Source organism: Prorops nasuta, unplaced genomic scaffold (genome assembly GCF_024137725.1).
Source record: "Prorops nasuta isolate Cenicafe-Biocafe unplaced genomic scaffold, Cenicafe_Pnas_1.2 PNAS00003, whole genome shotgun sequence".
Taxonomy (NCBI): Eukaryota; Metazoa; Arthropoda; class Insecta; order Hymenoptera; family Bethylidae; genus Prorops; species Prorops nasuta.
In genome coordinates, this window is record NW_027116800.1 from 11,472,757 (window position 1) to 11,499,771 (window position 27,015).

The window sequence follows — 27,015 nt, forward strand, 5'->3', positions numbered from 1 at the left end:
TTTTTATTATATCTTCAAGACATAAAATATATTTGATACTATACAGAGATATATTTAAATATATAATATTTCAGCTAATTATTGTATATTTTTACTTGTATTTAAAACATTTTTGTATTATATTTTGAAATACATATTTGCCCGTACAGAGTGGTTTCTCATGTAAAATAAAATTCACGATACACCGTTACATTATGTAATAAGCATAAGCTCTTGTTTGTGCGTGACAAAGATATATATTATAATAAATGATATATTATTTTTTGTTAATCAAAATATTTATCGGAAAGAGGTGATCAATATGAACAATTATATTAACGGGTTACATCACTTTTCAGTTTTCGAGAATTCGATTTTTTTACATAAAATATATGCTATAAACCTAAAAATAAGGTCTTATAGCTTATTTTCGAAAATATAAGTGTGAAATGCCTTAAAATAAGTCAATAGCTCGTTGAGCGCGCTTAAAAATTTTGGACAGAATATCCACGTAACTATATGTACTTTAAGATTTGGCAGGACGCGTAGTTTAAAATAATTTTAAATCAGTTACGTTCATTTTCGTCTCAATTAATAGAGCATAAGATTTTCTAAAGAAATAAAAAGGATTTTTGAGGTTAGTTAAAAATGATTAATTTTTCAGTCATTTTAAACTTGCTTATTCATTAGAAAAATCAAATTTCAAGTTCAAAAACTCACCAATTGTTCAAGAATTAATATTCTATAAAAATCCTACACGTTTCTCTGGAAAATAACATAATTATTTAAAACATTTCTTTGTTTTTGAATCAGAGCATACTTGAATATCTTAATTATTTGTCCAATCGTAAAATGTTTTAAAAAATTGCTAAAATTTATACAATTCGTATTGAAATCATTATGTAAATTTGATTAATAAAACAAATAAGATTATATAAAGCATTATTTGTTAAAAGACACAGTAGCGTCTCGACGGCAAGCACATACCTGAGATTAGAAGTGGGATTTAAATTAGAGTTTCGAATGAGTTTTAACTTGTATCTTACTATTTGTATCCATAAAGATTTCATGCAAAATGTTGATTATTATTACAGTAATGGGGATACGGGTCTCTCTCTGCTTGCATCTGTTCTTCATTTTTCACAAAATATAATTTTCAAGATATTTTGTTGTATCTAAATTTTGTTGACACTTTGAGCCTACGCTTATTATTAAAATAGATCTTTGTTAAATTATGTGTGTAACACATATAAAATAAGTAAACTCAAAATTTATATTATTTACATCAAAATTATTGTAACCCTATAATCTAGTAGCAAAATGATGCGTAGGTTAAATGATACAAAAAGTGTGAAGCTAAAGCTCGACCAATAGCCCTCACCTATGTCTCATAAATACACTGTGAAAAAGGGGTTAAATACCCACTGCTCAACGGGACGACCCGTGTATCGAAAATATTTAATTAATTCCGAACAATAAGAAAATCCTATTTAAAAGGGGAGATTTGAAAAAGTAAATCTTTAGCGAATATGCTGCTTAATCTACTTTATTTACAAAGTCTTTGGTGGATGAAATTTCATTGCAATTTCAAGGTACAAATTGTCGAGATTATCGTTTTAAATTAATTGCTTTTTAAGCTGCGCAACGGTTTCTATAGAAAAGCTCTCTTATCTGCATGACTCCAAATGTAGAAAATCACGAATGACTACGGGGATGTAAAAATGCATTCTATTTATTGATATAGGAAGAGTGCAGCAAATACAATGATAGCAAAGTGTTAGTGTGTAACTGTATACATATAAATAAAGTACACACTAAAAGTGTGAAAATTGTCCGATAGTTTGTGCTGATAGTACGCATATATACCAATTATTTTTTTTACATCACTGTTATTGTATTAGTTTGCACGGTCCCTATTGATAACCAGCTTCATTTAGTATAAAGCTAGCAATCAGTTTCGCAAGATTGTTGTGCGAATCACATCGCATTCGTCAGGCTATCTCGATACCTATATAAAAGAATTTATTTAAAATACTATTATCAATATAATATCTGATATTAACAATAAAATTTAAAATGCAAAAAAAAATATCCGATTAATTAATTTATTTATTTTATTTCCATATTAATCTATTACAATATTATCAACCAATATTTATTAGTTAATTTTAACAATATTAAAACTTTTTTCCGCAATGGGATTCGAACCTGCAGCCTATTGTAATTACAAAACTCAGTTATTCAATATTTTGTCCGCTCGGCTAACTTATAACTTTAATTAGCTATTATTACATCATAAAAAAAAATTAAAATATTTTGTATTTTAAGATAAACGCGCAAAACCATGTGAAGTAAGTCATAGGCTAGCCAAGTAGACAAAATGTTAGGCATCGGAGCATGTGATTACAATAGGTTGCAGGGTCACGCCTATCGCAGAAACGAGATTAATATAGTAAAATTAACTAATAAATGTTAGTCAATGATTATAATAGATGTAAGGAAATAAATAAATTGTAACTTTCTGTTGCATTTTAAAATTTATTTCCAATATATGTATAAAATAGTATAGGTAATATTGTTGTAGAAATACTCGTTGTTATAAAGATCGAGATAGGATGAACACGTGATACGATTTACAAGTAGTCTTGCCAAATTGTTTGCGAGCCCTTTTTCAACGTATAATTTAAAAGAATTTCTCTTCTTCCCTGCTTCCTTTGTCTACATGATGGATTAAACTCCGTTGAAGCTCTGTCGGCGACAGACACACAAATAATGCCTAGCTATATTAAGATGACTAGTTTTCACTGATACTCTTAATGTAAACCAGTGAGTCGATCTCTTCTGTCCATTGCCATTTAATCCTATTTTATTTTTACCTTACGGTTAGGCACACGACGCTAACTTTATTGGAAGCTAATGTTTGGTAAACCTGTTGCTCTCAGCACCCTTTTGGCATTTCATCGCTCTCTATTAGGATTCTCACAGTTCCAAATTCCATTAGAATAATAATCATTATTGAATGAAGGACTGTAGGTAACTAGGCATGTCTCCACAGTGGTCCTGTAAACAAAAAGGTTTATGCAATTGTAGCTTCGTATACTGGATTTGACTGGAGAAGCTCACATTGGTGCTTATGTTGTGCGTCAAAATTGAATACAGGATATTTTGGTGCAAATGGCTGATCTGCCCCCAAAACATAATTCGAGTCCTCGGAATCCTTGATGCTGTCTGCCCTTTTCTTAGACTCCTTATAAGATGGTGACACCGCTACGAAATAAAACAAGCTAGTTAAAAATCAAAAATGTAGAAAATAACAAAATAATATATCTATAATCATTCTTAGCACTAAATCTCTAACTAATTTATTTACCAAGACCAATCATTGACGTTTTACGGTCCGACTCGAAATGCGATGGTAAAATTGGTACTGGACAGGTCTCGCTAATCCTCTTGCCTGGAACGAATTGCTGAATTCGATAAGGAATCGTTCCCATTAAAATTGGATAACGCCTCTCAGTATCGCTATGGCTAATTTAAATCAAATAAAAGATCTGAATAGAATCTAATGACTCGTTAAATTATATATATAGCTATACTTACAAATCTGATACATTAATGTGAACGACCAGAAAATAATTAACAGCAATTAGGCCACAGAACTGAAGCTCCGAGGGTGGTGCAGCAGGTATCATGAATTTTAAAAAAACTTTTCCTCTTTTTTGGAAATTTGATGTCTGATCTGTCTTGGCCAATATGGTCGTCACGCTTCTGCTATCGTTACTGGGCTCCCTTGCATAAAAGTACGCCACCTTTTGTTTATATTCAAACAAAAGTTATTTCATATATGATAAAGTAAAAGCAAACAATACAATGTTTTTAAAAAATGTCTTTAACCTATAGAATGTGTTACGTGTGAGTGAATATAAAAAGTAGAATGAGGATTGGTGCAGGGAAAGATAAGAGAAGTAACAAAAAGAGGATTGAAGAAAAAAATACAGGGAATTTTAGCTGTGCAGATTGCGAGTTTTATATAGACAAAGGTCTAAAGAAATGACAAGGTCACCGAGGATGAATCAACTTCGTAAAATGTAAATCCTAAATTGGATTCAAAGGAGAGTAGGTTGATAAAAACTAAGGCACCGCGTCGCTTAAATGTATACGATATAAGCTTCTTTCCAACTGGAGCGACCCGAGTCGAAATTTTACTCTTACCGTAATTCTACGAAAGTCCTCTAGTGAGGACTTCATAGTATTTGTATAGAATTTCTTTAATGGCTTGAAATCCTCTTTTAATTCTAAAAGTTGTCACATTTTGAACAATTCCCCAGCTAATATGACAAAGGTAAGATTTAGCAAAACCTCCTGTAATCCTTTGAACTCATTCTTTAGAGTAATGTAGTATGTAGCTCACCGGATGGATCATGCAACGCATTGATACGTCGGGATCGGTTCCGTTAAATCTAATCTGATTTTAATATAAACGATGAGTCTAACATTGATTACGTCTTTATCAGGAAAATCGGATAAAAATAATTGTTCTTCAACATTCTTTGCATATTTTAGCCTCTAAGCAGCTACGGCTCAACTACTATATCAAATACTATTTATTATTCATGTTAAAAAGCGACCAGTAAATATATTTCATTTCTGCAACAGTGGGACTCGAACCTGGGACCTCGCGAACAGCAGTCCATGCCTTTGCCTACTCCGCTAACCTGCAATTCTTATAATGTTGATTTCTTATAAGACCTCCTTTGGACTTCAAAGAATCTAGTGTAAACAAGGGCTATGGAGGCGCTAAAGATCTTTTAAGACGTAAAATAGGCTTTCAGAATAAAATTTGATTTTAATTCTACAATATCCTACATTCAAAGTTCAATGAAAAGTCTATAATAGCCTACAAAAGGAATTAATATTACTTCATTCACATTGGAGAATAATTTAAGATTTAGAAAGAAGTTAGATAGTTCTGTGAAGAAGGAAAGTACGATTGTAAAACAAAATAGGATAAAATGAGGTTTTTTTAAGATGTTTAAGGATTAATGTAGGGTTAAAATTTCGACTCGGACCGGAAAATAAAGTTTATTTACTATTTAATCAAAAATAGTGGCAATAAATAAAATTTGATTAGTCTCTGTCTCTTTCGCTTTTTTGATCAATAACAGCGATCAATTATAATAAAAAATAAATATATACGATTGTCGAGAATGTGTGCGAATATATTATACATATAAATATGTAAGTGACCTTTGTTAATTCATTCATTCTTACTATAACTGGCGAAAAAAAGCATCCAATAAAAATTAATAAAATCAAGTTATATCGCGTTTAATTGTGTGATTACAGTTACCTTTCCTATAATAATACATATTAACATAATAAAATAAAAATTCTCTAATACCTGCTGTAAGCACAAAGAAATTCGATGAATGTCAACCCTTCTGGAACACATTTCGTAACCTACAACAGCTTCTGCAGTTTGTCCTGGCACGTAACAACTGACAGGGATCGCAATATTTGCTTTCATAGTTCCGATGGATACACAGCAACAGCTGTAATTATCCAAAATGTCGTCCTTAACTCCCATCTAAATTTTTTATTCAGAACAAGTTTATAATAAGAAATTTCTTTTAGCTATGTGGCAAATTTTTATTAGAACTCACGCATTTCTCAGAATATTCATTTAAGTCCAAATGAGTGATAACCGTAAAAGCTACTTTGCATTCGTGGTTATATTTCCATGGTCTATCAATGATCGCTTTGACAGTATATCTAACGTGTCCAAATTCACCCTCGAAGCTGCATGGTATATTTGGTGGTAATTGAAAACTGAATGGATACGTGCTTTCCCCTCTTGGCAGCTCGACGTTCTCATCGCCTATATTTTTTGTTTCAATTGTTACATTTGTATGTTTTGTGTTATTAATTCTTTTACAGAAATTGTGGAAGAAATTTATTAAATGCCAATAGATATAGAAAATGCTTAATGTTCTAGAAAGAAATTTACCTCCTTCATTTCCAACCAGATAAGTTTTAATCAGAAGGTACTGTTCGGTGCCTTTATAATGAACTGGTTCGGGATCGGCATGTCCTTCGCTGTTTTGTTCCCATTTGCGTCTTTCCCAACTTGTATTGGCTTCTCCTTTGACAAGCAACTGTAGACCTTGATCAATTATTGAAACATAAGTTATCATGCATTTAAAATTTATACAAACTTTAAGAAGCGCTTGAAGAAATTTGGTCCAATAAATAATAAAATAGATTTGCGACGTGCATTACTCGCTTAATAGTCCATTCTTGTCATTCTTGTCGCGCTTTTCTAATTCATTGCAATGGAAAGTTAAACATAGAGTGAGCGAACGCATGCGTGGCAATCTTGAATTATTTGGAATCTTCAGGGAAAATATAAGAGCTGCGTGAACACTTGCGTAACACCCTCTTTGAATAAATATCAATAAAGAAACGATGTAGATTCAATAATAGAATAACACAAATAAGTAAAATTATTTCATTAAATTTTTAAATAACTATGCTTTATTAGTCCTAATTTTTAAAAATCAATTTAGTTTTGAACTGCAGAATTAGTTTGGATAATTTAACACAAATTATGTTCCACTTTTAATGAAAATTTACTATTCCGAAGTTCTCGTCTTTTACTAATATTAATAAAAAAAATCTTTCGTAAGAATTATTCCTTATTTGTTCTTTGCTGAAAAGTTTTAACATTACAGTTTTATGCAGATTTTTTATTAGAGTTTAACGAAATAAAATTATTATATCCAAACTAAGGAGTCGAATGATTAATAATTGGTATTATTTTTGGATCACTGTTTGAGGTTTACATTTCTACCACGCGTTGCATCGATGGCACCACTTGTCATGTGATTTTCGCCGCTTCATTTGTTTAGTTGAATGCAATAAATAAAAAACACTTTTCGAAAGTGATTTACCTCTGACTTGTTTGGGCTTTAATAGATCGATGATGACGTATCCCGTGATAAACTCTCCTGGTGAAAATGTTCCACTTATCTGATCGAATTCGATTCTAAAAATTGCCAAAGATGGCATTTTGTTATTTTCACGTGTCTTATTTTATTATTTGCTTTTTTTTCAATTGAATGCGGAAAACGCAAGGTTGAGTGAAACACGGGTTGGCGCTTGGTCCAAGTGGTAGCCACAACTCAACTGAACCGCCGACGACCGTTGAGTCCCGGTCACGAACTACTTTCCGAAATTAACTGCATATGCTTACACACAGTAGTGCCTCGCTTTCTTCTGTTCCATCGTCTGGTCAACAACGCGAAAATCTTTATTTATTCCTGCCTTGCCTCTATTTATGCGTCTATTTACTCTCTTCCCCCCTTCTCCTTATACTTAATGCTAATCGAGCACCTGTTTACAACATATGTAATATATGCATTCCTATATTGCATATACTATATATACACTTGTTTTGTTTCGAGATTAACCAATTTGCGTGATTCACGTTTTCCGTTGAGACTATTCAGATGCTTGCATCACCTCCCTGGAAATGATATTTGCTGCTAAATATTGATTTTTAGTGCGCAGTGAATATTTCCATTTGCTTTTACAATGCAATCCACCCTATTCCTTTTGAATCTTCTAATTATACTAACAATTTAGAACAAACTAGATTCTTTATAACATTTTCATAAAATACAGTTCTTCCAGAGCATTTTCGGTCTAATCATTGATCCTCGTATCTTTATTAATTTAGGAGATAAAATTGTCAAAAATTGCATATTATGGTTTAATATTGACAAAAAGCTAATTTTGAAGCCTCGTATTTTCAGGACCAAACAGGAGTCTTGGCCGTCAGTACTATCAAAAGTCATGATTATCCTTCTACTACAAAATTATTTTGTTCGCAAAAATTTGGCATTGTATTCAAAAATCCGTGGATTTAGACACAGATATACGGCGATATGATTGACACAGGAAGATTCACTGCAAAGGACTTGATTTACCTGTCCGAAATGATAATATTTTTTCACTGTAGACAAATAGATTATATTAATTATTAGAAAACAAAAATGTGTTTATATATTCAGTAAATTATTCCTTTTTGACTTATTTGACGAAGTTAAAGGATATACAATTCTAAGCCTACCATTGAGGGGTGAAAATAACCTTTTTAAAAATGTGAATACACATATTTAGAAAATTTCTCATAGATTTAATGGTAAATGCATTTCTGGTCTCTCTGATGTTGATCGACTGGGATATGTAGGGGCCTTCGATGTACTAAAACCGTCCACCCTTAACCGTTTGAAGAGAAATGCAGGTAGCAAGGTATACTTGCTTTCACGAAAGGTAAAATAATTACTCCGCTGATTACTATAGGATCACTCGGTAAGAAAGCTTGAAAATTTGGCTTATCGAATGAGGTGCGCGTAGGTTGAGACTCCATATGAGCTCAGCTTTATCGGTGCTGCCTTACCGAGCTTGCGGGCTTTTCAAGCAACTTCAACCAGTTTCACCCCACGTGGAAGCTTATATTCTACCACTAGGTCAAACTCAAACCTCCTGTTGGACCAACACGTGATGCATCTTTTGAGCGATAATCCTGGCCCCTATCGACAGGATCCAAGTACCGCACTAAGCAAAGAAAATTTTATTTTTCTTCTTCTAAAATAAGTATTATTATTTTGTTCTCTCCGTTATTATTTTCACGCAGTTGAAAAAATATTCGCGAAAAGATAAAAGTAACTAGTGTAATTTTCAATTGGAATTTATTTCGATCATTCACGGTCTTTTTCCACTTAAACCTCTGGAGAGTACAATTTACCGAGAGGCTTATTTTCCAATTTCACTTTAATCGGGGCGGATTCACATTACACAGAACAGGAGTTTTGGACGATTGGAGAGCATTTGTATTCCGTAAATGTAGTGGAATGTTCGAGTTTCAAGTATCATCGAGCTTGGACGGCAAATGTGCTAGAACGTGTCTGGAATGAAACAGTTTGTTAGGGTTTACCCCTTTGATCCCTTTCGATACTACTTATATGGATTATGACTCGATTAAAGTATTTTCCTTATTTACGTAGATTAATTATTGTCAGTTTAATTTTGTTGATATTTTGAAGGATTATAGAAAAATTCTTCACGACTTTTAGAGTTTCGCTTAATTTATTGTTTAAAAATTGAATTTAGGAGAAATATAGTATATAGTAAGAGGCAATTGCTTTATCTACTTTACTTGTTGAATATCTGGCCAGTAGAGCCCTCTGGCGAACTCACACAGCTTCCACCACCTGCAGTCTCACGTTAAGCGCGACCTTGACCGAGGTGACTCTGTAGATTTCCCCTTCTTCGCCGTTCTGAAAACCCCACAAATATCCTGTGGCTCTTCATCAAGCATCCGGCATCGGTCGATTCTGTCGAATTAGTTGAAAAAGCCATAGACTCTACTCTTGGACTTATTCAGGCGAACCTGGACCACTAAAACTGATTTGAATTTAAAATGCTCGACCTCGCTCAAGTACCGTCTCCGTTAAACCACGGATCTCCTGCCTTTCAATCCTAAATCTCATGCAGAATTTTTAGATTTTACATCACTTCAATGATTTTTTTTTATAAAATTTACTCTACTTTTTCATCCGATAAATTAAATTACAATACAGTTTTTAATTAATTCTACTTCGATTTTTAACAGCTCAGTGCACTAATTAATCATAGCGTTTTTGTTTTACACAGGATAAATTTGTCTGAGCCACTGAACGGTTCAACGATAAATTAAAATTTTTGTAAATTGTCGATCTATTTTAAATCCTTCAAACGCCTTTATATCATTGCTAATTAATATTTCCAATCATTTTACACGTAATACGCGATTAATTATAACTACAATACCTGATACTCCTATCGATTTCCAGTATATTTAAAAAATTTATTCTCCGATGTACATTTAGAATTATTCTCCAACTCTCTTACACCCTTATACTATTTCCTTTATCGACAAATAAAAGTTTTATAAGACAAGTACACATATAGAGATAGTTTAAAGTTACCTATACGATAGATTCAACTGGGCTCACTATTGATCTGCAGCAGTGTAATAATTTCTATACACACCAATTTGTACGTTAGTATATACGTACAGTCAGAAATGTATCCATGGCCAACAGTGCACGAATTAGTATGTTTTCTTGAAAATGAATCGCTACAAGCAAACAACGTCGAGTTACATTTTACAAAAGTAGAACGCGCACTTGTTGGAGAGCCAATAACGAGTTATTGGTGTTATAATACAAATAGTGGAAAAATGACAGTATAATAGGAAATACGAGTAATGACATGGATTAATTAAATGCATAAAGCAACATGTAAAATATAATAATGCAGTCGAAATAGTATAGTTCCAGGAAAAGGATTGTGAACGAAATGGATTTCGGGGAAATATAACGAGCGGGGAAAACGTGTGGGACGTGTGGTTTTTCGAGGTAATACACAAAAAGGGTCCGAATTTTGGGATCATGGTTGGATGGTGGTGGGAGCGAGGTGGAGAGGCTGCCTGGGGTGGATGGAGTCACGCGCCAGCGTTCTGAGAGATTCCTGGATAAGAGTACGGTGCTACTAGAGGAGGGGTTGTTCGCGAAGAAGGTGCGAGGGTGAGTTACACTCCAAGCCACTCCGAGGTACCGCAGTAGCGCGCTGGCAACCATCCAGCTAACATCTCGCTCCCTTCGCTCCCTTCTTTTTCCCACAGACGCGCACAACGACACAAAAACGCACTCGCTAACTCGCTTCCCGAAACTCAAGCTCAATTCCTTTCCCAAAGAGACTCCTCTACAAATCCAGCAACTCCAATAAAATCCAAATGCGAATTTCCTGTCTAATTAGATTGGCTCATACGATATTTACAATCAACGATCCTCCTTGATTGATCAATGAAATCGCGTCTCTTTGAAATAAACTAATTGGTGATGCAGCAGTTCTTTTATATATTGCAAAACAAATGTTGAATTAAGAAATATCTCAGGAAAATGAGAAATACGAAGACCCAAGGTCTTTGATGGTGTTGAGAAATTTTACGAGTTTTGTGTTTGTGAAGAGAAAGTTTTGGTTACCATATATATATATATATATATATATATAAGGTCAGTCGTCGGCGTGCAGAAGTTAGTAAATGGAACACTCAACGTGCCCGAGATCAACAGGTTATTTCAACATAACGAATACATACTACCCAGTACAGTGAGCTGAATCGAAATTTGATCGAATTTATCGTCTTCCCCAATATCTGGATTCATCCCTTGTCGATAAAAGATTCCCAAGATTCAACGTATTCGAGATTCAAGGTCGAAAGACAATTTTCGTATGGAAGAATGGAGTTTGACTAAGAGAGATTAGGTGTGAAATTGAGGGAGATTTTACGACAGAGACGTAGTAGAGAAATAAGCGAGGCCACGAGATTATTGTGAAAATTACAATGGCCACCAGTAGTCCAGGTCACTCGATTCACATCAAGTCCCCAAGGAGTCCACGTCAGCTACCGCAGCTGCCAATTTCCGGTCGGCGAAGTCCCAGCCAATTGTCAGTGACGAAAACACCGACAACACCGAGAGTCTTTGAGTTCCCACCGGAATTTTATCCTGAAACTCCGAATATGAACTTCGACTTTGATAAGTTCGAATGGAAAACCGACCTGAATCATAGACCTGCCTCCAGGAGTCCCAGTTACAACTATTCGGGAAATAAGAGTCCGAAAAGTCCATTACCGGAAATGTTGCTCTCTCCTAACCGGAATTTGCCTATCTTCCAATTCTGCGAGAGACGAAGTCTGGGAAAAACTTTGAGTTATCCACCCAAGGGTCCCGTTGCCCCGTTGGAACTCAAGACGAGCAGATCGTCGAGCTCCACGTGTTTCGGTCAGAAAAGTCCGAAACCAATGGACCGTCACCGAAATTCTGCCTTTGGATTCTGTGGTGTCAAGAGTCCCATGTCACCGACCATAGTGACCTCCAATCATTGCTCGATCAGTCCACAGACTCCATTGTTGGAATCTGAGCATCGGAAGAGTCCGGAAGGTAAGGATATCTACAGGAAGAGCAAGGTCTCGTCATTGGAGGGCTCCTTCAGGCTGGACGAGCATCCGAAGGGAGGTGAGAGCAGACCAAAAATCCGCGGCTCCTTCAACAAGAGCCAAGGCTGTTTATACGAAAATTCTAGGGAAAGACGTAGAGGATCCGATGAAGGATCTGCTAATGCTAGAAACGACAAATTTATGGCAAGAAAGTCGACGAGCGACCTCACAGAAATCGAAGATGTCGAAACTGAAGTTACCCTATTGTCCAGCCCCAGAAGAAGGGGATCCATGAAGGGTGGGCTTGGTAAGATTGATCTACTTCCCTTACGAAATTGTCTACACCCTTATAACTTTCTGTATCCCTTTTTTTTAATATAAACAATGATTATGCATCACTCGCGTCTTAAACTGTTTCACTGACAGATCTCTATAGTTTATTATTATACTTTTTGTTACTTGAAATTTATTTTATCCCATTTGGGCGGCTGAATTTCATATTTGTTCTACTTGATTATTTCCACTGGCGGATTCTAAGTTCCTCGTATTCGTTCTACTGAGTTTTTGTTGAATTATTTCGAAAATTGATGGTTGAATATTAGTTTCACTCGTTAGCAATTTTCCATGGAGAGTGTCGTTATAGATTTGATCAATTGACCTTATGTTGTTAAAGATTAATTCCAGCCATTTCATGGCGATCAAAAAGGAAAATGGATATTTCGTACCTTTTCATCCATGGTTTAATGGAAGAATCGACCTATCAGTTAGCCATGCGACCTAAATTGAATTTATGGTTCACGAATCTATAGAATAATCCGTCCATAATCCTTAATACTTCCCTGAGCCATTCGATTGACGCTCGGACGTAAGATATAGTCATATATAGATTTTAAAACGCTGGCTTACGCAACTAATTGGGTTTCACGCACAAAGGAATTTCTTCATAAAACTGATAAAACTAATAAAATATAATTAAAACGATCATTAATTGACTCCAATGTCCAATTATCTTTCTTCTCTAATATCCTTGTAGAAAGAAAGATTCACTTTTTGTTTCACTTGTGTTATTTTTAAAATCTTCTTATTAGAGAGAAAAAGACACATCAAACAAGAAATAAAATTTAATTTAAAATTTTTTTACTGATAACCATTATATGTGTGTGCTAATGAGTGGTTGGTGTAAAAAAGGTTCTCGCTCGTAGAGAGACATTACGTATACTGTATTTTCTTTTTTTATAGTAAATTCTTTTCTTCAGCTGTATCAAAGGGAATTAGTTGTTAGGTATAGGATGCTTTTAAGCTGTATGGGGAACAAATTGTAATTTAGAATTACCTTGCTAATCATTTCACAAACTGAAACTATGGTGATAAACTAGAACCATTTACTTTACTATTTCAATCATGACCGATCTATGAGTGGAGAGTGTTGGAATTATCCGTAATGTTGATATTGGAGTCTATTGCATGTTATAATTTCGAACAATCACCTCTCCAATAGAGGCAATTTTCATGATTTTAACCTTGATATTATGCTAGAGCGTCATGAAACCTACTGCATTTATACAAAATGCAATTAAGCAGTGAAAGGTTATATCGTTATATGTTATCGACAGACTTCACTGCTATTTCACGTATCAATAGGCTATTAATTATTTATTAGTTACATTCGTTTTAACACTATTAATAAGTATTGGTTATTATTATTATTCTAGTCATGTAATCTATAAGAGAACTTTGTCGAATTATTTTATTACAAGAAAATATATATAACTAAACTGGTAGTATTGAAATTTGGAATACTCAACGAATTATTATATTGAAGACTATTTTACGATTTTGAGAAGTGAAAAGTAAGGCCAGAATAAGTCTTTGTAGGCGTATAATTATCATTGATATATTTGGAAAAATTGAAATATCTTTATTTGAGATTTAAGTTTCAGTAGTTGATCGAATTCTTTTTTTTTTATAGCTTACCTGGCGTCCCGGCGTAGTTCGAGGGATAGTCAGCGTTCAAATTTGTCAAATGTCAGCAACGAGGACATTGGTCCACTAAATTTCAGTGCTCATCCACGTGGTCGACAACGCAGAACGTCTAACTTCCTAGAACTACCTGGTAAGTTCAATTTAAAATAAAAAAATATAGCTTAATATACACTCAAGTGGTTATTGAAATAATTTATTATGATTCTCAAAACGATTATTTATATATACTTATATAAGTAATTGCTAGTATTAAAAAGTATCTAACACATCTTTTAACTAGATTTAAAAATTCAGTGCATCAAGAAAAGTATTCTATATGCCTCCCTCATATGTAGCTTACTTTTACTACTTGACGCGAGACTACCGAGTTTCCTGATAACTATACAAATATTTTTATATTTTTTATAAATGGATTATAGCTATGTAATACTTTTAAAATGCTACCGTATAGTGTGTGTGGGTGTATGATCGCAAAATATAGTTTCACCGGATCAGCTTAGTTACATCCCATAATAATTATGTAATATACAAACTTGATAACATGAATTTATAAAATACGAAGATAGGAATAAGCTCAATAATGGATAAGTGATAAGTTGATGCGGCGGTTAATGTGGCTTTTCACACCTGCTCGAAGCTCCCTGGGAGAATCAAGTGTGTGAAATATTTCATTAAAATACCATGGATCCTACAGCTAATCCTGTAATAGAGATGAGCAGGGCTAGCAATTACTGGACTGAGATAAATCATCAATTTCACCCACGATTAGCCAATGACTCATCATCAGCTATGCAGCATACCCATCATTTTCTCAGAGATCCATGCCCAAGTCAATTTTCCATCACGTCGGAATGTCGTAATAAAAGTGGACTTTCCGTTTCATCCCTTATCTACGACTATTTATCACCCTCCCGCTTTATTCCTTTACCTACAGCCTCAGTCCTTAGTCCCTATTGTATTCGCTTTCCTTTCAATAGATTACACAGAATGAATTTCTAAAATTGAGACTGAAAACAACCATCCAAACAAACTATTGAACGAAGAAATTATTGTAAATGATGAAGGCGATAAAAAAATAATTGGATTAAATTTGGCACAATGAGATTTCGTGGCGCTACCACTGGTTTTGTGTATGCAGCATAATTGGATTTATGGGAAGTTTGTCGTGATGCGGAGGAAGGTCGTAGACTGGCAGAAATAATTGTAGTTTTGACGCGTCCAAGCTCGGTCTTTTGTCGGTTTTGCTGCTGCTGGCATTGTAAAAAGAAATAAAACGCTTTTCAGACTGTCCACGCTCGCTTACACAATACAAAGTAGCAAATAGAGGCGCAACGTGATCACGTCACCGATGATAAAAAAATCTCTTGTAAATAAATAAATTGCAGTATATCTTTTAATACAAGAATCATTCAAACGAGTTTTTTTTAATCCAAGTACCACGCCTGTTCTCTGCTAAAATTTCCAACGAACTACCATAAAGAGCATCACGAATTTCAAGCAAGCATTTAAAATTATTAAACGTTTTAAAATGCAATTTTTTTATTTAATTTTACGAATAAACAGCATTACCAGTTTTTTGCTTAATGGAATTTCAGCAAATGAAATCCGGATGACTACCGTTTGATCTATTTGCTTCTAATACAATTTTTTAAATTGATAAAATTATCGAGAAACGTAGATTTAGTTCGCAAAAATATGCCTGATAAATGCTTTGATTGGATTTCCATGACTGGAATAATTTAAATTAAATGTCAAAAAATTTGTGCAAAATGCGTTTAAAGGAATAGGAAAATCACATATGGACAAACTATCATGATTATTCGCTTTCCGATAGTCAAACATCGTATAACACTAGACAAATATTGCTTTATTCTTATCATTCTAATTTTGTTAGGAAACCGCAGATTCATTACTTTGAAATTAATCTCAGCTATAATGAGCTTCAAGTTGCGCCTGTTGATTTATACAGAATTAATTCATTCATTCATTTCCGGATGAATAATATATTAGCACGCTTTGTGAATAAACTCGGAACAAATGTTATCCCTGTGGTCTAATTATGCATATATATATATATATGCTCTAGAATAATGTATTACAATAACAATTACAATGATTTATGAATAATTGATTTGCATAATTTATGTTTCATATTTCATAAATGTGCAAATGGGAGAAAATTATTTATAATAAATAATAATATCATCAGAAGTAAATTTTCATAATGATGCAATCTGATAAACAGGTATATGAAAATTCCATTTCCTGAAAAAATATCTTCCAACGCTAAAGATTTATTTTTTACCGCCCCATTAATAAAATCATAGAATTTTCTCATAAATGATGTTATCCCCCATTTCTTGAGAGAGTGTCACTGTAGATAAAGAAGGATTTGAACAAGCTTTCCCTTTTTTCACGTGAAAATAACTCATTCGATATTTTTTCTACTTTTCTTTTTTCCTTTCCCCACCTTTCGCTTTCCTTTTCCCATTTATCTCTTTTATCCTTGCGTTTTACCTATCTTTCTCTTGTTTTATTCGATACGAAAATTTCAGCTCTCATTCTCACCATATAGCAGATAAGAATAATTTGATTTTACTTTGAAACAAGTATTTTCCGCAAAAATGTGACAATTAAAATTTTCATCGTGTACTCTGAGGAAAAAATTTATTTTTCTCACAAGCAAGGGGACGATGTCATAAAGTACAAAAAATTGTAGTATAGTCGTATAAGTTTACCTGGAAAGTGATTCCGCTTGTAAACATTTTTATAATATTTCAGGATAAATTTCTACAACGTGCACTTCCCAAACGAATTATAAGAGTTTCGACTGGTTTTAGCGGTTTTTAGTTTTTAACGGTGTAAACAAAATTTACAGACTTTTAATCTTTGCTAGAAAATCGATAGAGAATTATACATTTGCAATTCTAGAAGATCCCAGGTGGGGCTAAAGGGCTGTAAGGGGAAGGCAAACTTTTATAATCCCCACTGTCGAGCTTCAACAATTGAGTTACGTTACTTTATCTACCTTCTCTTATATAGATTTCTCAACAAAAGACCAACTGGCCCAGTATGATAAAAAGTTTTTAAGCGCCTTGTCCCTGCCTTGCTTATCTATGCCAGCTTAAATCTTATGATCCTTTTTAGACCTAAATAGACCAATGTAATGTTTTTATTTACCTTAAAATTCTTTCCTCAAATATTCCTATTTCTGTATGTATATATACTTTATACAAGGCGTCCCATTTACTCGAGCCAAGCTGAAGAATCTTGTAGTGGGGAGAAGATTTTAATTCATGCAAGAAATTGAAAGCTTCCATTGGTTACTTATAAAACTGTAATTAGCTACAAAATAATTAAAAACAGTCATCATGAATTAACGATAAATTAAAACTTTATACTTTGAAAACGGTTCTTTCGAGTGGAAAAACACTTTTAGTATGCGTGATGAAACATCAGATTGTAAGGAATCACGATAAGTACTCGAGGCAGCAATTAACTGAAACTTTTCGTCCTGCAGTGGTCCCAGTCAAAAATATATCAAACATTATCTTAAAATAAAATTAATCTCATCTAAATCTCGTGATCTTAATTACTATTTTATTTGCCAATGAAAGTAGAAAAGGATAATCATTGTTAAACATCTTCAAAGGTTTTCAGAAAAAATGTTATAGCGTATTGATTGTGTATTTGCCCGTGCAGACATGAAGCGTGTAATTAATTTCTAAAGTGTTGTTCTAGACTGGACGGATATATATATATATATATATATATATATATATAGTGCCGTAATCTTACAATCTTAGCTCGTGAACGAATTGGTATTCCGAGGATGTGGGCAGGACTGGCCAGGATCATCGTTGATGAACGAGTTTCCTGAACCTTAATACTAACGATCAGCACCCTTAACTTTAGTCCCTTCATTCTCATTCTCATCTCCACTATTCTCTCTCAGTTTCTTTAGTATTTTTCTTCTTGAAACTGTTTTCTTATTCCATATGTAATTTACTTCAACCTTGTATGTCTCATTATACAAATCTTTTACCACTCCAACCTTTTTTCTTATCTCTTTTATGGTGTCGCTCATTCTTCTTCTACTTTATTTGCTTAAATTCGTATTTTGCATAGTACATTGAACAATTCTAACATTTCCAACTTTTATATCTCTTAAAAATTCTGTACCTATTATACATATTGTAAGTTTTCAAAATACCTACATATACTATATCTTAAAGTATCTTAAAAACCATTGTTGCATGCAGACAAAAAATGTGTTTGCAGTTACAATTAGGAGAAAATTGAATTATACTATAATTTAAAATAGAAGAAATACTATTACAATTTTTAAGTAATTGTACTCTTAAATCACATATAATTTACACGTGATTGCAATTTGTTTTTCCATTTTCAAAGTAATTGAAATGTCGTAGTAATTTCAATTGAAATCACGCTTTGCTCAGCACTGTTAAAAACTCTGCTTCTTTTTTCGAATTTGTATCATTTACTTTCTCCTCTGAATCTACGTTTTCACAAGCACTGTTCTTCCTTCTTTGTATTCCTGCTTAACATTGGATCCTTCGTTAATCCAGCTCGCCCTACCCGGTCCCCATCGCATCTATTAAGCTAAAACTCGCTCAGAAATCTAATTGTAATCCCGCATTTCTAATCCCAGTGTTCGTTTCTCCGTATTATCCCGAGAAATTGGAATTTAAAAAATTTTTCATTGCTTAGAAATAATTGACGTCAGGCTAAATAGGAATTTAAGGAAACGCCTTTTCTTTATAAATCCTGAGACTTCTAGTCAATCGACATAATTTTTGCTTTCGCTAGGTTTCCACGACCCGACGTTCGAATGGACGCACAATGGCGTGCTAGCGCGAACACCTGCGTTCCAGATAGGAAAGTTGGAAGCCCTTGTCAGGTCAGCTTGACCGACTTTTATCACGAGTAAAGACAGTTCTTCAAAACATTCGCCGCATTTTGCGCCTTACGCATCGTCGCCGCGGATAATCGATAAAACGAAGTGTTATCGGCAGTAGAAGTTTGGTTAAAACAATACAAGCGAAGCATATATTAATGTAAAAATATAAAAAATAAAATTGAAATATTTTATTTTCATTTTAAATGAATAATTCGATATTCTAAGTAGTATAGGCAGATATTTATCGAACAAGGGTCGATAACAATATAGGAAATGCAGAATATGCAATCTTTTGTGTATTTACTCGTAAATTATTATTAAATCTTTATTGTCATTCTCCGACGTATAGACATCACCGAGCTCATATTATCGTTTGCTCGTAGGTAGCGCGAGAATCGGAATGCAAATATGTTCGATATTGAAGATCTCGGGATTCAAGGAGATTGATTATTAAATTTTCATCTATAGACTTTCATCGCCTCTTTTATCAAAGAAAATATATACTGATACATTGAGGGAATATTTGCTAAGGCGTTGAATACATACTATATTTATACAGTTAAAGTTAGCGAATATAATTATGCATCTGAATGAACTATTTGGTTGTTGAAAAGAAGCAAGTAGCTGGTTAGATGATATAAAGTACCCGCTTTCGTTTGGAACGACATTTTTCTCATTGTACAAATAACACAAGACATCTTTTGCGCCTTACAAATTACCCAGATCGATATTCACCGTCATCACATCGGCCATCCACGTTATACCTTATCCCCCATGTACCTATCTAGCGTACATCTCAAAAGCAGCAGTGAATGAAAGCAAAATTATCATGCATCTTACCTCGTGTGAGCAGAGAAAAATTTTCTTGAATTTTTTCAAATTTGCATTCCATTATTATGCTCCATATACTCCGTTTGGTGAGCGCTAATGGATAAAAATTGAGGTAATAAAATGAAACAAAGAAAAATCTTATTGGACGATGGTTGATATACATTTATTTTTGATTTTTAACGGCTGGATGCCAGTCGACTAGCTCCCATAGATAATAACGCCTTTCCAAATCGATAAAACACCTTTTAAAGTTATCGAGTGGAAAACCTTTACGCGGAACGCAATTTCAACGATACATTAATCGCCTAATCGTCTAAGTGTGAAATTAAAGTGTTACTAGCTATTCCTTATATTATGATAATAATAATGTGTCGCATTAATAACGGGTTTCGAAAGTTAAAATATCCTCGCATTCTCGAGAATATCTTTTTTCAGCCAAGATTTATTCCTAACGAAGTTTCGTCCATTCTCTTTGAAAGAGATTTATGTATGTATATTTTTTAAGCGAAGCCTCTGAGTTTCGTTTGTAACAAAGAAAACGTTTCAATTTGTTCTGGAAAAGTGCGGTTTTTGCATTTTTCAGTCAAGGGTCGTCTAGTGTTTTTAAAAACACTTCACCTGTTTCATTTGAAGGAAGCTTCATCGTCAGTGGTGCAGTTGGGTGCATTTCGCAGAAGCGGTCTTGAAGTTAGCAGCATTAATAGGAAAACTCCGCGGAGCAACCGAAGATGAAGTTGCTGGAGTGGCCTATCGAACATAATCACATTAATATCGGGTATATCGTTTATTTACCAATATTGATCAAACCGTAGTAATTTAGGCTAAATGTAAAGCTTCTTCCCAATAACGGCCAACTCTATTTAGTGAGCAGTGCCTCTCGAACTAATCAATTTTAATTAAAATGTTGTAGATTGTAAAGGAACGATAAGAGTAGCGACTGTATACCAACAGCTGAATAATAGATAGCAAAACAAGAAGAAAATAGCTAAAAATCCCAGAGCTGTTGGATTAGTTTCTCCGGAGGGAAGATTTTGGATTTGATATCCGGTTGAAGGAAAACCGAACCAATACGGAGAACAATTATTCGACCTCCTTTAGCTATCGACTATCTGACAACCATGCTTTGCCCATGCCAGTTTTCAATTGCTGTCGAGGGCGCGCGCGCAATTAAATCCGACAAAAGTGCACGTCGCTCTTTTTTCTCTTATCCCCTCTGGCTGCTTATCAAAACCCCTGGTATTTATCGCTAAATTCACACACTTGATCAAACAGATTAATAAAAGTTAAATATTTGCTTCGTCGCCATTATAAATCCTGTTTATTAATATTTATTGCTGTATAATAAAAATAAGGAATATCAATATAAATAATTATAAAAATACCACAACGTTCTTTGGAATATAGTTGCGGTAAAATATTCGATTTCATTTGTTTCAGTACCAGATCACATTAAGCCACGGGTGCACAGTTTACCCGAAAAGGCGTACAATCCACGTGCTGGCGACGATTTGTACAGGCTGCGTGCTTTCAGTATCACCCACAAAGGTGTCGTGAATCGGGGCGATTCAATCATTTCTAGACACAGCAGAAGCAATACTTCAGTCAACAGCAGCAGGTAAGAATATATATATATATATATATATATATCTTTTCATTTTCGCCCCTCGCCAAGCAACTAAAACCATTTTTCGCTTGGCTAAAATCAAATTAAAACAATTAATTTCCTCGTTCACCCATTCGTACTCTCTACCACTTACGAAATCCTACGGCGTACCAAACATACGCCGTCTCCCTAAAATAAAGTTATATCACTTAAATTACTCTTTCTAATACATAACACCCATTACAATATTTTCCTTTCCTTGTCAAACACAATCATTAATATTACGTTCTGTTACAATTAAATTAAATCCCTTTGAGTCATTTGCTCATCCATATAAAGCTTCACTCGTTAATTGCTATTAATGTGTTATTATGGTAATTCGATTCTCAGTATCATTATAATCAATCTTCATTTAAATCATCTACAATCCTAAAAAGTTTACCGGGTAAATGGTATGATGAGAGTTTGTTCGAGGCTAATAATAAAGTTCAGTGTTCAGTGACGTTTCTTGAACTGCAGGAATGTTAAAGAGTATTGAGGAAGGGGGGAGGAGGGAGAAAAGGGATAAGAGACGAGAAGTATGATTAGGTGGTAGCATACTATATAGAAGGTCCACTATACTATATACCTATATACAGTGGCACTGGCTCAACAGATCTAATATTGATAAAGGGAAAATCGACACAGTCTCTCTCTTTCTCTCTCTCTCTTTCCACCTTCTCTCGTAAATATTGATCTTTGAAGGCCCGAAAGAGAGAGAGAGAGAGATAGAGAGAGAGAGAGAGTCGGGAGTTTGAAAAAACGGATGCTGAGCAGAGTATCGGTAGATAATCTAAAATACGAGTCAACGCTTTAACGGCATTCACAAAATATTTTCTTTGTGTACTTACGATGTTTTCTCAACCCCATTCGAGCACCAGTATTATTCGCTCTTAGTCTATCGTAATTTTAAATACTTTTAACGAGAACACCAATTTTGACCAGAAAGACCCTTATATATATTGCAAATGAAAATAACAATAAATTGCTTAAAAAATTATTTCAATAAAATATATCAAGTATTAAATTTGACTCGTTTTTTAAGGATTATATCTGCACTCTAGTATAATAACTGAAGCATGAAAAATGTTACAGTAAACAGGAGTGAAATCAATCGCAAGAAAAAGGTCTCTTGAATCTCAGGGAATCTAGAAAATTGTGAAGAAGTACGAGTCCTTGGAGAAAAACCTTCTCGTTAAATCCGTTGTTATTCGTTGTTATTCGAGATGAATTACGATATAGCCGTTAACGATCCTTTTCAACTTTGTAACAATTACAATGGTAAAAATCTTTTGTACTTTATTGACCAGTCTTATATAAGAGCTCCTATACTCAGCCTTCGCAATCATCAACGCAACTCTCTGAATCAAAAGCGTTATGCAACTTTGCTAATTACCAATAAATTATGTACTAACAGAATTATCAATTTTGCGTCGCTATAGATTAGCAATAACGATGAAATGTGTGTTCCCTTTGTTAAATCCGGATTACGCCTATCGCTGCACGAACATAACTGATTTTTAAATTATTGGGTTAGATTCCTTCGTTGGATAGATCGTAACAATGTGAATAGCATAGAAGAAGGAAATTTCTATGATCGCGTCAAGGGTCAAAAGTTTCTTCATCCTTGGTGCGGAATTTCACGATAAGCTTGGGCGATAAAACTAATCAGATCTTTCTGTCACGCATGCTGTAAAATTTGTACAAATTTATCCAAACTTTTCGTACCAACCTTGATTTTTTAAATCAACAATCCGTATGTTTGCATTGAAGTTGGACGACGATAGAAAAATGAGTAGGCATTTATGTGCGTAAAATATAAATTATGAATGTTTACATTTCATCAAACAAACTGATATCGATCGTTCGAGCGCTGTTTGTACAACGGCTTTGAGGGAAGCTATCGGTGCTATTTTGCAATTATTGAGCGAGAAAGGGAAAGCTTTCACGATAAGTCATCCAACGAAAAATAATAATCTCGCATGAATATAACTAGAAGAGCCTGTTAATTTTAGCAAAATGCTGATTAAATTTGAGTGTTGGGCATTCAGGAAACGAGTGGAACTCTGAGATGGATATTGAGTGGCATCTAGTGACACAGGGGCTAAGAATCGTAAAATATAATAATAATAAATACGTTTGAGCATGGTTGAACGTCTAATTCATTTTAAATGTTGGAAAATTGGTTGAAAGTAAATAATTTGGAGCATGCGTAAGACAAATGAGCCCATGGACTGATGAAATATGAAAAGTTGAGTTTTAACGTGAAGCGCAATACTCTACAAGGTGAGATATAATTAATTTAGAAGGTCAAAGAAAGGCGTTTTATCTTAAATTAAAGAAAAACTCTCGTCTCTTAGATGCGAAGGCTTTATATCGAAGCTTTAGTTTGTTTGTTTAGATTTAGAAAGGAATAAATATACAGCCTGAAGGGTGTACAGAGTTATCAACTAAAGCACAATAGAAGATTGAAGCAAAGTTCTTTTGTCATTGACTGCAATATTCATTTCTCTACTCCTATTTGTTTATCCGAGAAACAAGCAGCAAAAAATACATGCTTTTACTTATAATTTAATTTTTTTGCAATTTTAGTTTTCTTTTTGATTAAAAATCAATATAGGTATAAGAAATTTTCTGAAGATTGATCCCTGGAAAAGTTCTATAATTTTATTCGTTCAGTAGTACATTATTATTGAGTTATTGCTGTTCTACATCCTTTTTACTTCTTTTCGATACCTTTTTCTGCGTAGAATACATGCTTTGTACTCTTCTTAGATTAAATCACGGTTCTTTTGTCTTCAAAATAAATATAAGGCAAGGTCACACGTCCCACGTGTACTTTCACAAAAGATTTTTTGCGTCTTTCATCAGTGTTAATTACGTTTCCGTTTTCTTTCCTAGAAAGAACGTTCGTGTAAATCCAACTGGTGCTAAAGTGTATCACTGGATCTATATTTATTCAGGTAAAAAAAAATTCGGTATTGTACTCTGAAATCTGTCCGTTTTGACGTGAAATGGCACAACTCCTATAGTTCGATGGCTCAGCTCAATCTTTGGTTGAAAATAAGCTCGTTTTACTTTTTGACTTCCGCAAAGTCAATTCATGACGATTTATAGCGACCGCCTGGGAGAAAAATTCCATCCTCTCTCTGCCTCCAGCTGGATCTCTATTAACATCGCGTGAAGTAAGCCGTAGCTTTTCCCTTTCGACGGAAAATGTAGCGACTCTTAGGCACAAACGTACTACATATTCTCACATACATACATGTGTATACGTGCAGAGGTAGAGCGCACGATGAATAAATACAATTTATTTCTTTGTAAAACTTTATTCCGCTTATAGTCATATTTTTTTCAGCCTCGAATGAAAGAGAGGGTGAGGATGCAATGAATAATTTTCTAACCCGTGATACTCGCTTTTTACTGGACTAAACTCTAAAAAATTGTAATCTTGTTAGCGCGCTTTTAAAAACGCTTTGTTGCACTATTTATTCTTATCTACTGGCAATTAACGACGAAAAATAACAACACGGTATCGCGAGTCTACTCACTTATTTTTTACAACTTATAAAGATATAATTTCTTTATATAAAATTATGTTTTAACTACTTGATTCAATAAATGTTACAATTCTATTTTTTTTATTTTATAAATGTGTTTTACAAATGTTAAACGTATATATTATTTCCTCGACCTGTTAAGGAGTTTTCTTTATTTTTTTCTTTCACTTTTGGTACATTTTCATTTTTATCCAACGTACAGAAAAGGTTGTACAATCTGTTATCGATGTACACAATTACACGATTATCTAATATAGTATAATGATTGGATTAACGATTATAAAAATGGTGAAGAGAGCATTCATCTTTATCGAGAGGGCGGTCTTGAGTAGTTTTGTTGCGAAATGATAAACGACTGCTCAAAATATTGGTGAAACGAGGTTGACAATGATGGAGCGACGTTATTCGAGTTTGCGCAGTAAGAAAAAAACAGCTAGGAACTCCCGAGCGAATTCTTGAGAAACAAATGGAAGAGGTTTCGCTATCCAGTGAATCGCGATTGGAGAGAAGCCAGTTTGTACGCTATATCACGAAACGTTGTTACATACTGTGCATGTCTAAGGAACGACAGATGCGATATGCACGGACAATTTAACTACTCGCGCGCAACCCTAAAATCTTTTATCTCAACTTTTATGAATCATTCCTCGCGATATTTCCAACAACTTCTTTTATTATACTGTAGTTCCACTGTCTTCCACAAGAGGTCCTCCAACAGCGCCGCCATTCATGCAGAAATCTCTTTATTTTTGAGGTTAGGTCCCCTTCCTTCTTCCTTGTAAAAAACAATCATGACAAATTATTGCGTTAGAGCAATCATTATGAATTTTGCTTTCTTGGAATGCTAGGCTGATGGCTTTATTTTAGACAGATTCCACTTGACTGCTTGCTTCTTTTTAGTTATTTTTTTATTCAGCTTTCGGATAGAAAAAATTGACTTTGTCGAATGAGCACCATATTTGCTTTAGGCCATTTTTCTCTTTGCATAAGAGGCGCGTCTTTTATAGGTTGGGAATTTGGCAATGGTGAGTTTTTTTTATAAACTATTCTGTGTATTCAATTTCCTCCTCGTACTCCATTGATTTCTGCGACTTTCTGGAAGAGGACATAACTGATTTCATGGATGTCGACGATTCCGTCACTGATTTCGTCTGTACGCTCTCCACGGAACTCGATGTCTTAACCGTTTTTGTCGCCGATGTTATATTGGCCGACTGCTCCACCAAACTCGTAGCTGCGTCATTAACTGAAACAAAATGCTATGATCGTAATCTTAGAATAAACAAGACAACATTATTTCACATTATTGACACGTAACCCCTAATATAATATAAATAAACTTTCTAGCATACTTTTCGCGTGCGATAATAAAAAAAAAACAATAAAGAAAATAGTAGGCGAGAAATATTTTTCACGAAGCACCGGGAAAACGGAAGCAATTCATTAGAGAATTCTGATCGAATCCGCTCAGAAATTCGGTTAGTTTATGAAATTTAGGAAATTGTACCGTATCGGTTCGGGGCTAATTAATCGCACGAAATATAGTTTCGGTTCCATGGACTCGTGGGAAAAACAGTTAGCCTTCGCGTTGGTGATATAAAAACAAAAGTGGAACAGGGAAGGGGTGGGTTTATGAAAAAGGGCGAAATAGAGAAGGTTTTTTCACGAAACGTGCCGGGTAGCAATTAGGGTTGGCCAGAGCAAAAAAAGGGTCTTACCTTTGGCAACCTCCATGATCCAGAAAGTTAACTGGGAATCGAGCAAGAAAGAAAGAAAGATAGATAGAGAGAGAGAGAGAGAGAGAAGGGAGAGAACTGAGTCAAACTCGAACTTCTCAAGATGAAACTAACGAATGCCGCGAAGGACGGTGGCCGGGTTTATTCTAAACTCGCTGCTTTAAGACATGGAGGGGAATTTGGTGTCACGTGACCGTTATGGTGCAGAGAGTAGGGCTTAAAATCTGGCGAGTCTGTCAGCATCTCTGACGCGACAAGAGTATTCGTGGAATTTTGAGAAGCTCGCGACTATTACGCCTCTTCGAATCTTCCCCTCC

At 34.4% G+C, this 27,015-nt stretch overlaps 2 protein-coding genes and 1 long non-coding RNA gene across 5 annotated transcripts in view; 1 reads left to right on the top strand and 2 right to left on the bottom strand.

The window, feature by feature from the left end:
- Positions 1-1,507: 1,507 nt before the first annotated feature.
- LOC136785606 (arrestin domain-containing protein 17-like) lies at positions 1,508-7,259 on the bottom strand. 2 transcript variants are annotated; one of them, XM_066746747.1, is made up of 8 exons: positions 6,930-7,259; positions 5,987-6,142; positions 5,643-5,857; positions 5,381-5,566; positions 3,580-3,788; positions 3,350-3,507; positions 3,103-3,246; positions 1,508-3,039 (listed from the first exon to the last, which is right to left on the bottom strand). In XM_066746747.1, coding segments are annotated over exons 1-8 (1,188 nt in total). In that variant the 5' UTR covers positions 7,048-7,259; the 3' UTR covers positions 1,508-3,037. The 2 variants fall into 2 exon arrangements, with proteins under 2 accessions (XP_066602844.1, XP_066602845.1); XM_066746748.1 differs by lacking the exon at positions 1,508-3,039 and having other exon boundaries at positions 3,107-3,246; positions 3,350-3,446.
- A 3,873-nt stretch (positions 7,260-11,132) lies between these two features.
- Rgk2 (Rad, Gem/Kir family member 2) overlaps positions 11,133-27,015 on the top strand; it is a 32,840-nt gene continuing 16,957 nt past the window's right edge. For both annotated transcript variants that reach the window (XM_066746755.1, XM_066746756.1), the window contains exons 1-3: positions 11,133-12,332; positions 13,995-14,138; positions 21,198-21,375. In XM_066746755.1, coding sequence (XP_066602852.1) covers positions 11,432-12,332; positions 13,995-14,138; positions 21,198-21,375 — 1,223 coding nt within the window. In that variant the 5' untranslated portion in view covers positions 11,133-11,431. The remainder of the gene's footprint in view (positions 12,333-13,994; positions 14,139-21,197; positions 21,376-27,015) is intronic.
- LOC136785612 (uncharacterized) lies at positions 25,027-26,832 on the bottom strand. Its single transcript, XR_010824693.1, has 2 exons — positions 26,681-26,832; positions 25,027-26,208 (listed from the first exon to the last, which is right to left on the bottom strand). It is a non-coding gene; the product is annotated as an uncharacterized lncRNA (long non-coding RNA).

What these genes read in the sequence shown, in the direction of transcription:
- LOC136785606 (XM_066746747.1), bottom strand. Translation starts at nt 7,047, where the DNA reads ATGCCATCTTTGGCAATTTTTAGAATCGAATTCGATCAGATAAGTGGA. An exon ending in TCTGGTTGGAAATGAAGGAG is followed by an intron (nt 5,858 to 5,986) that starts GTAAATTTCTTT and finishes CAAAAAATATAG; the next exon opens with GCGATGAGAACGTCGAGCTG. An exon ending in TTTCTTTGTGCTTACAGCAG is followed by an intron (nt 3,789 to 5,380) that starts GTATTAGAGAAT and finishes TATAAACAAAAG; the next exon opens with GTGGCGTACTTTTATGCAAG.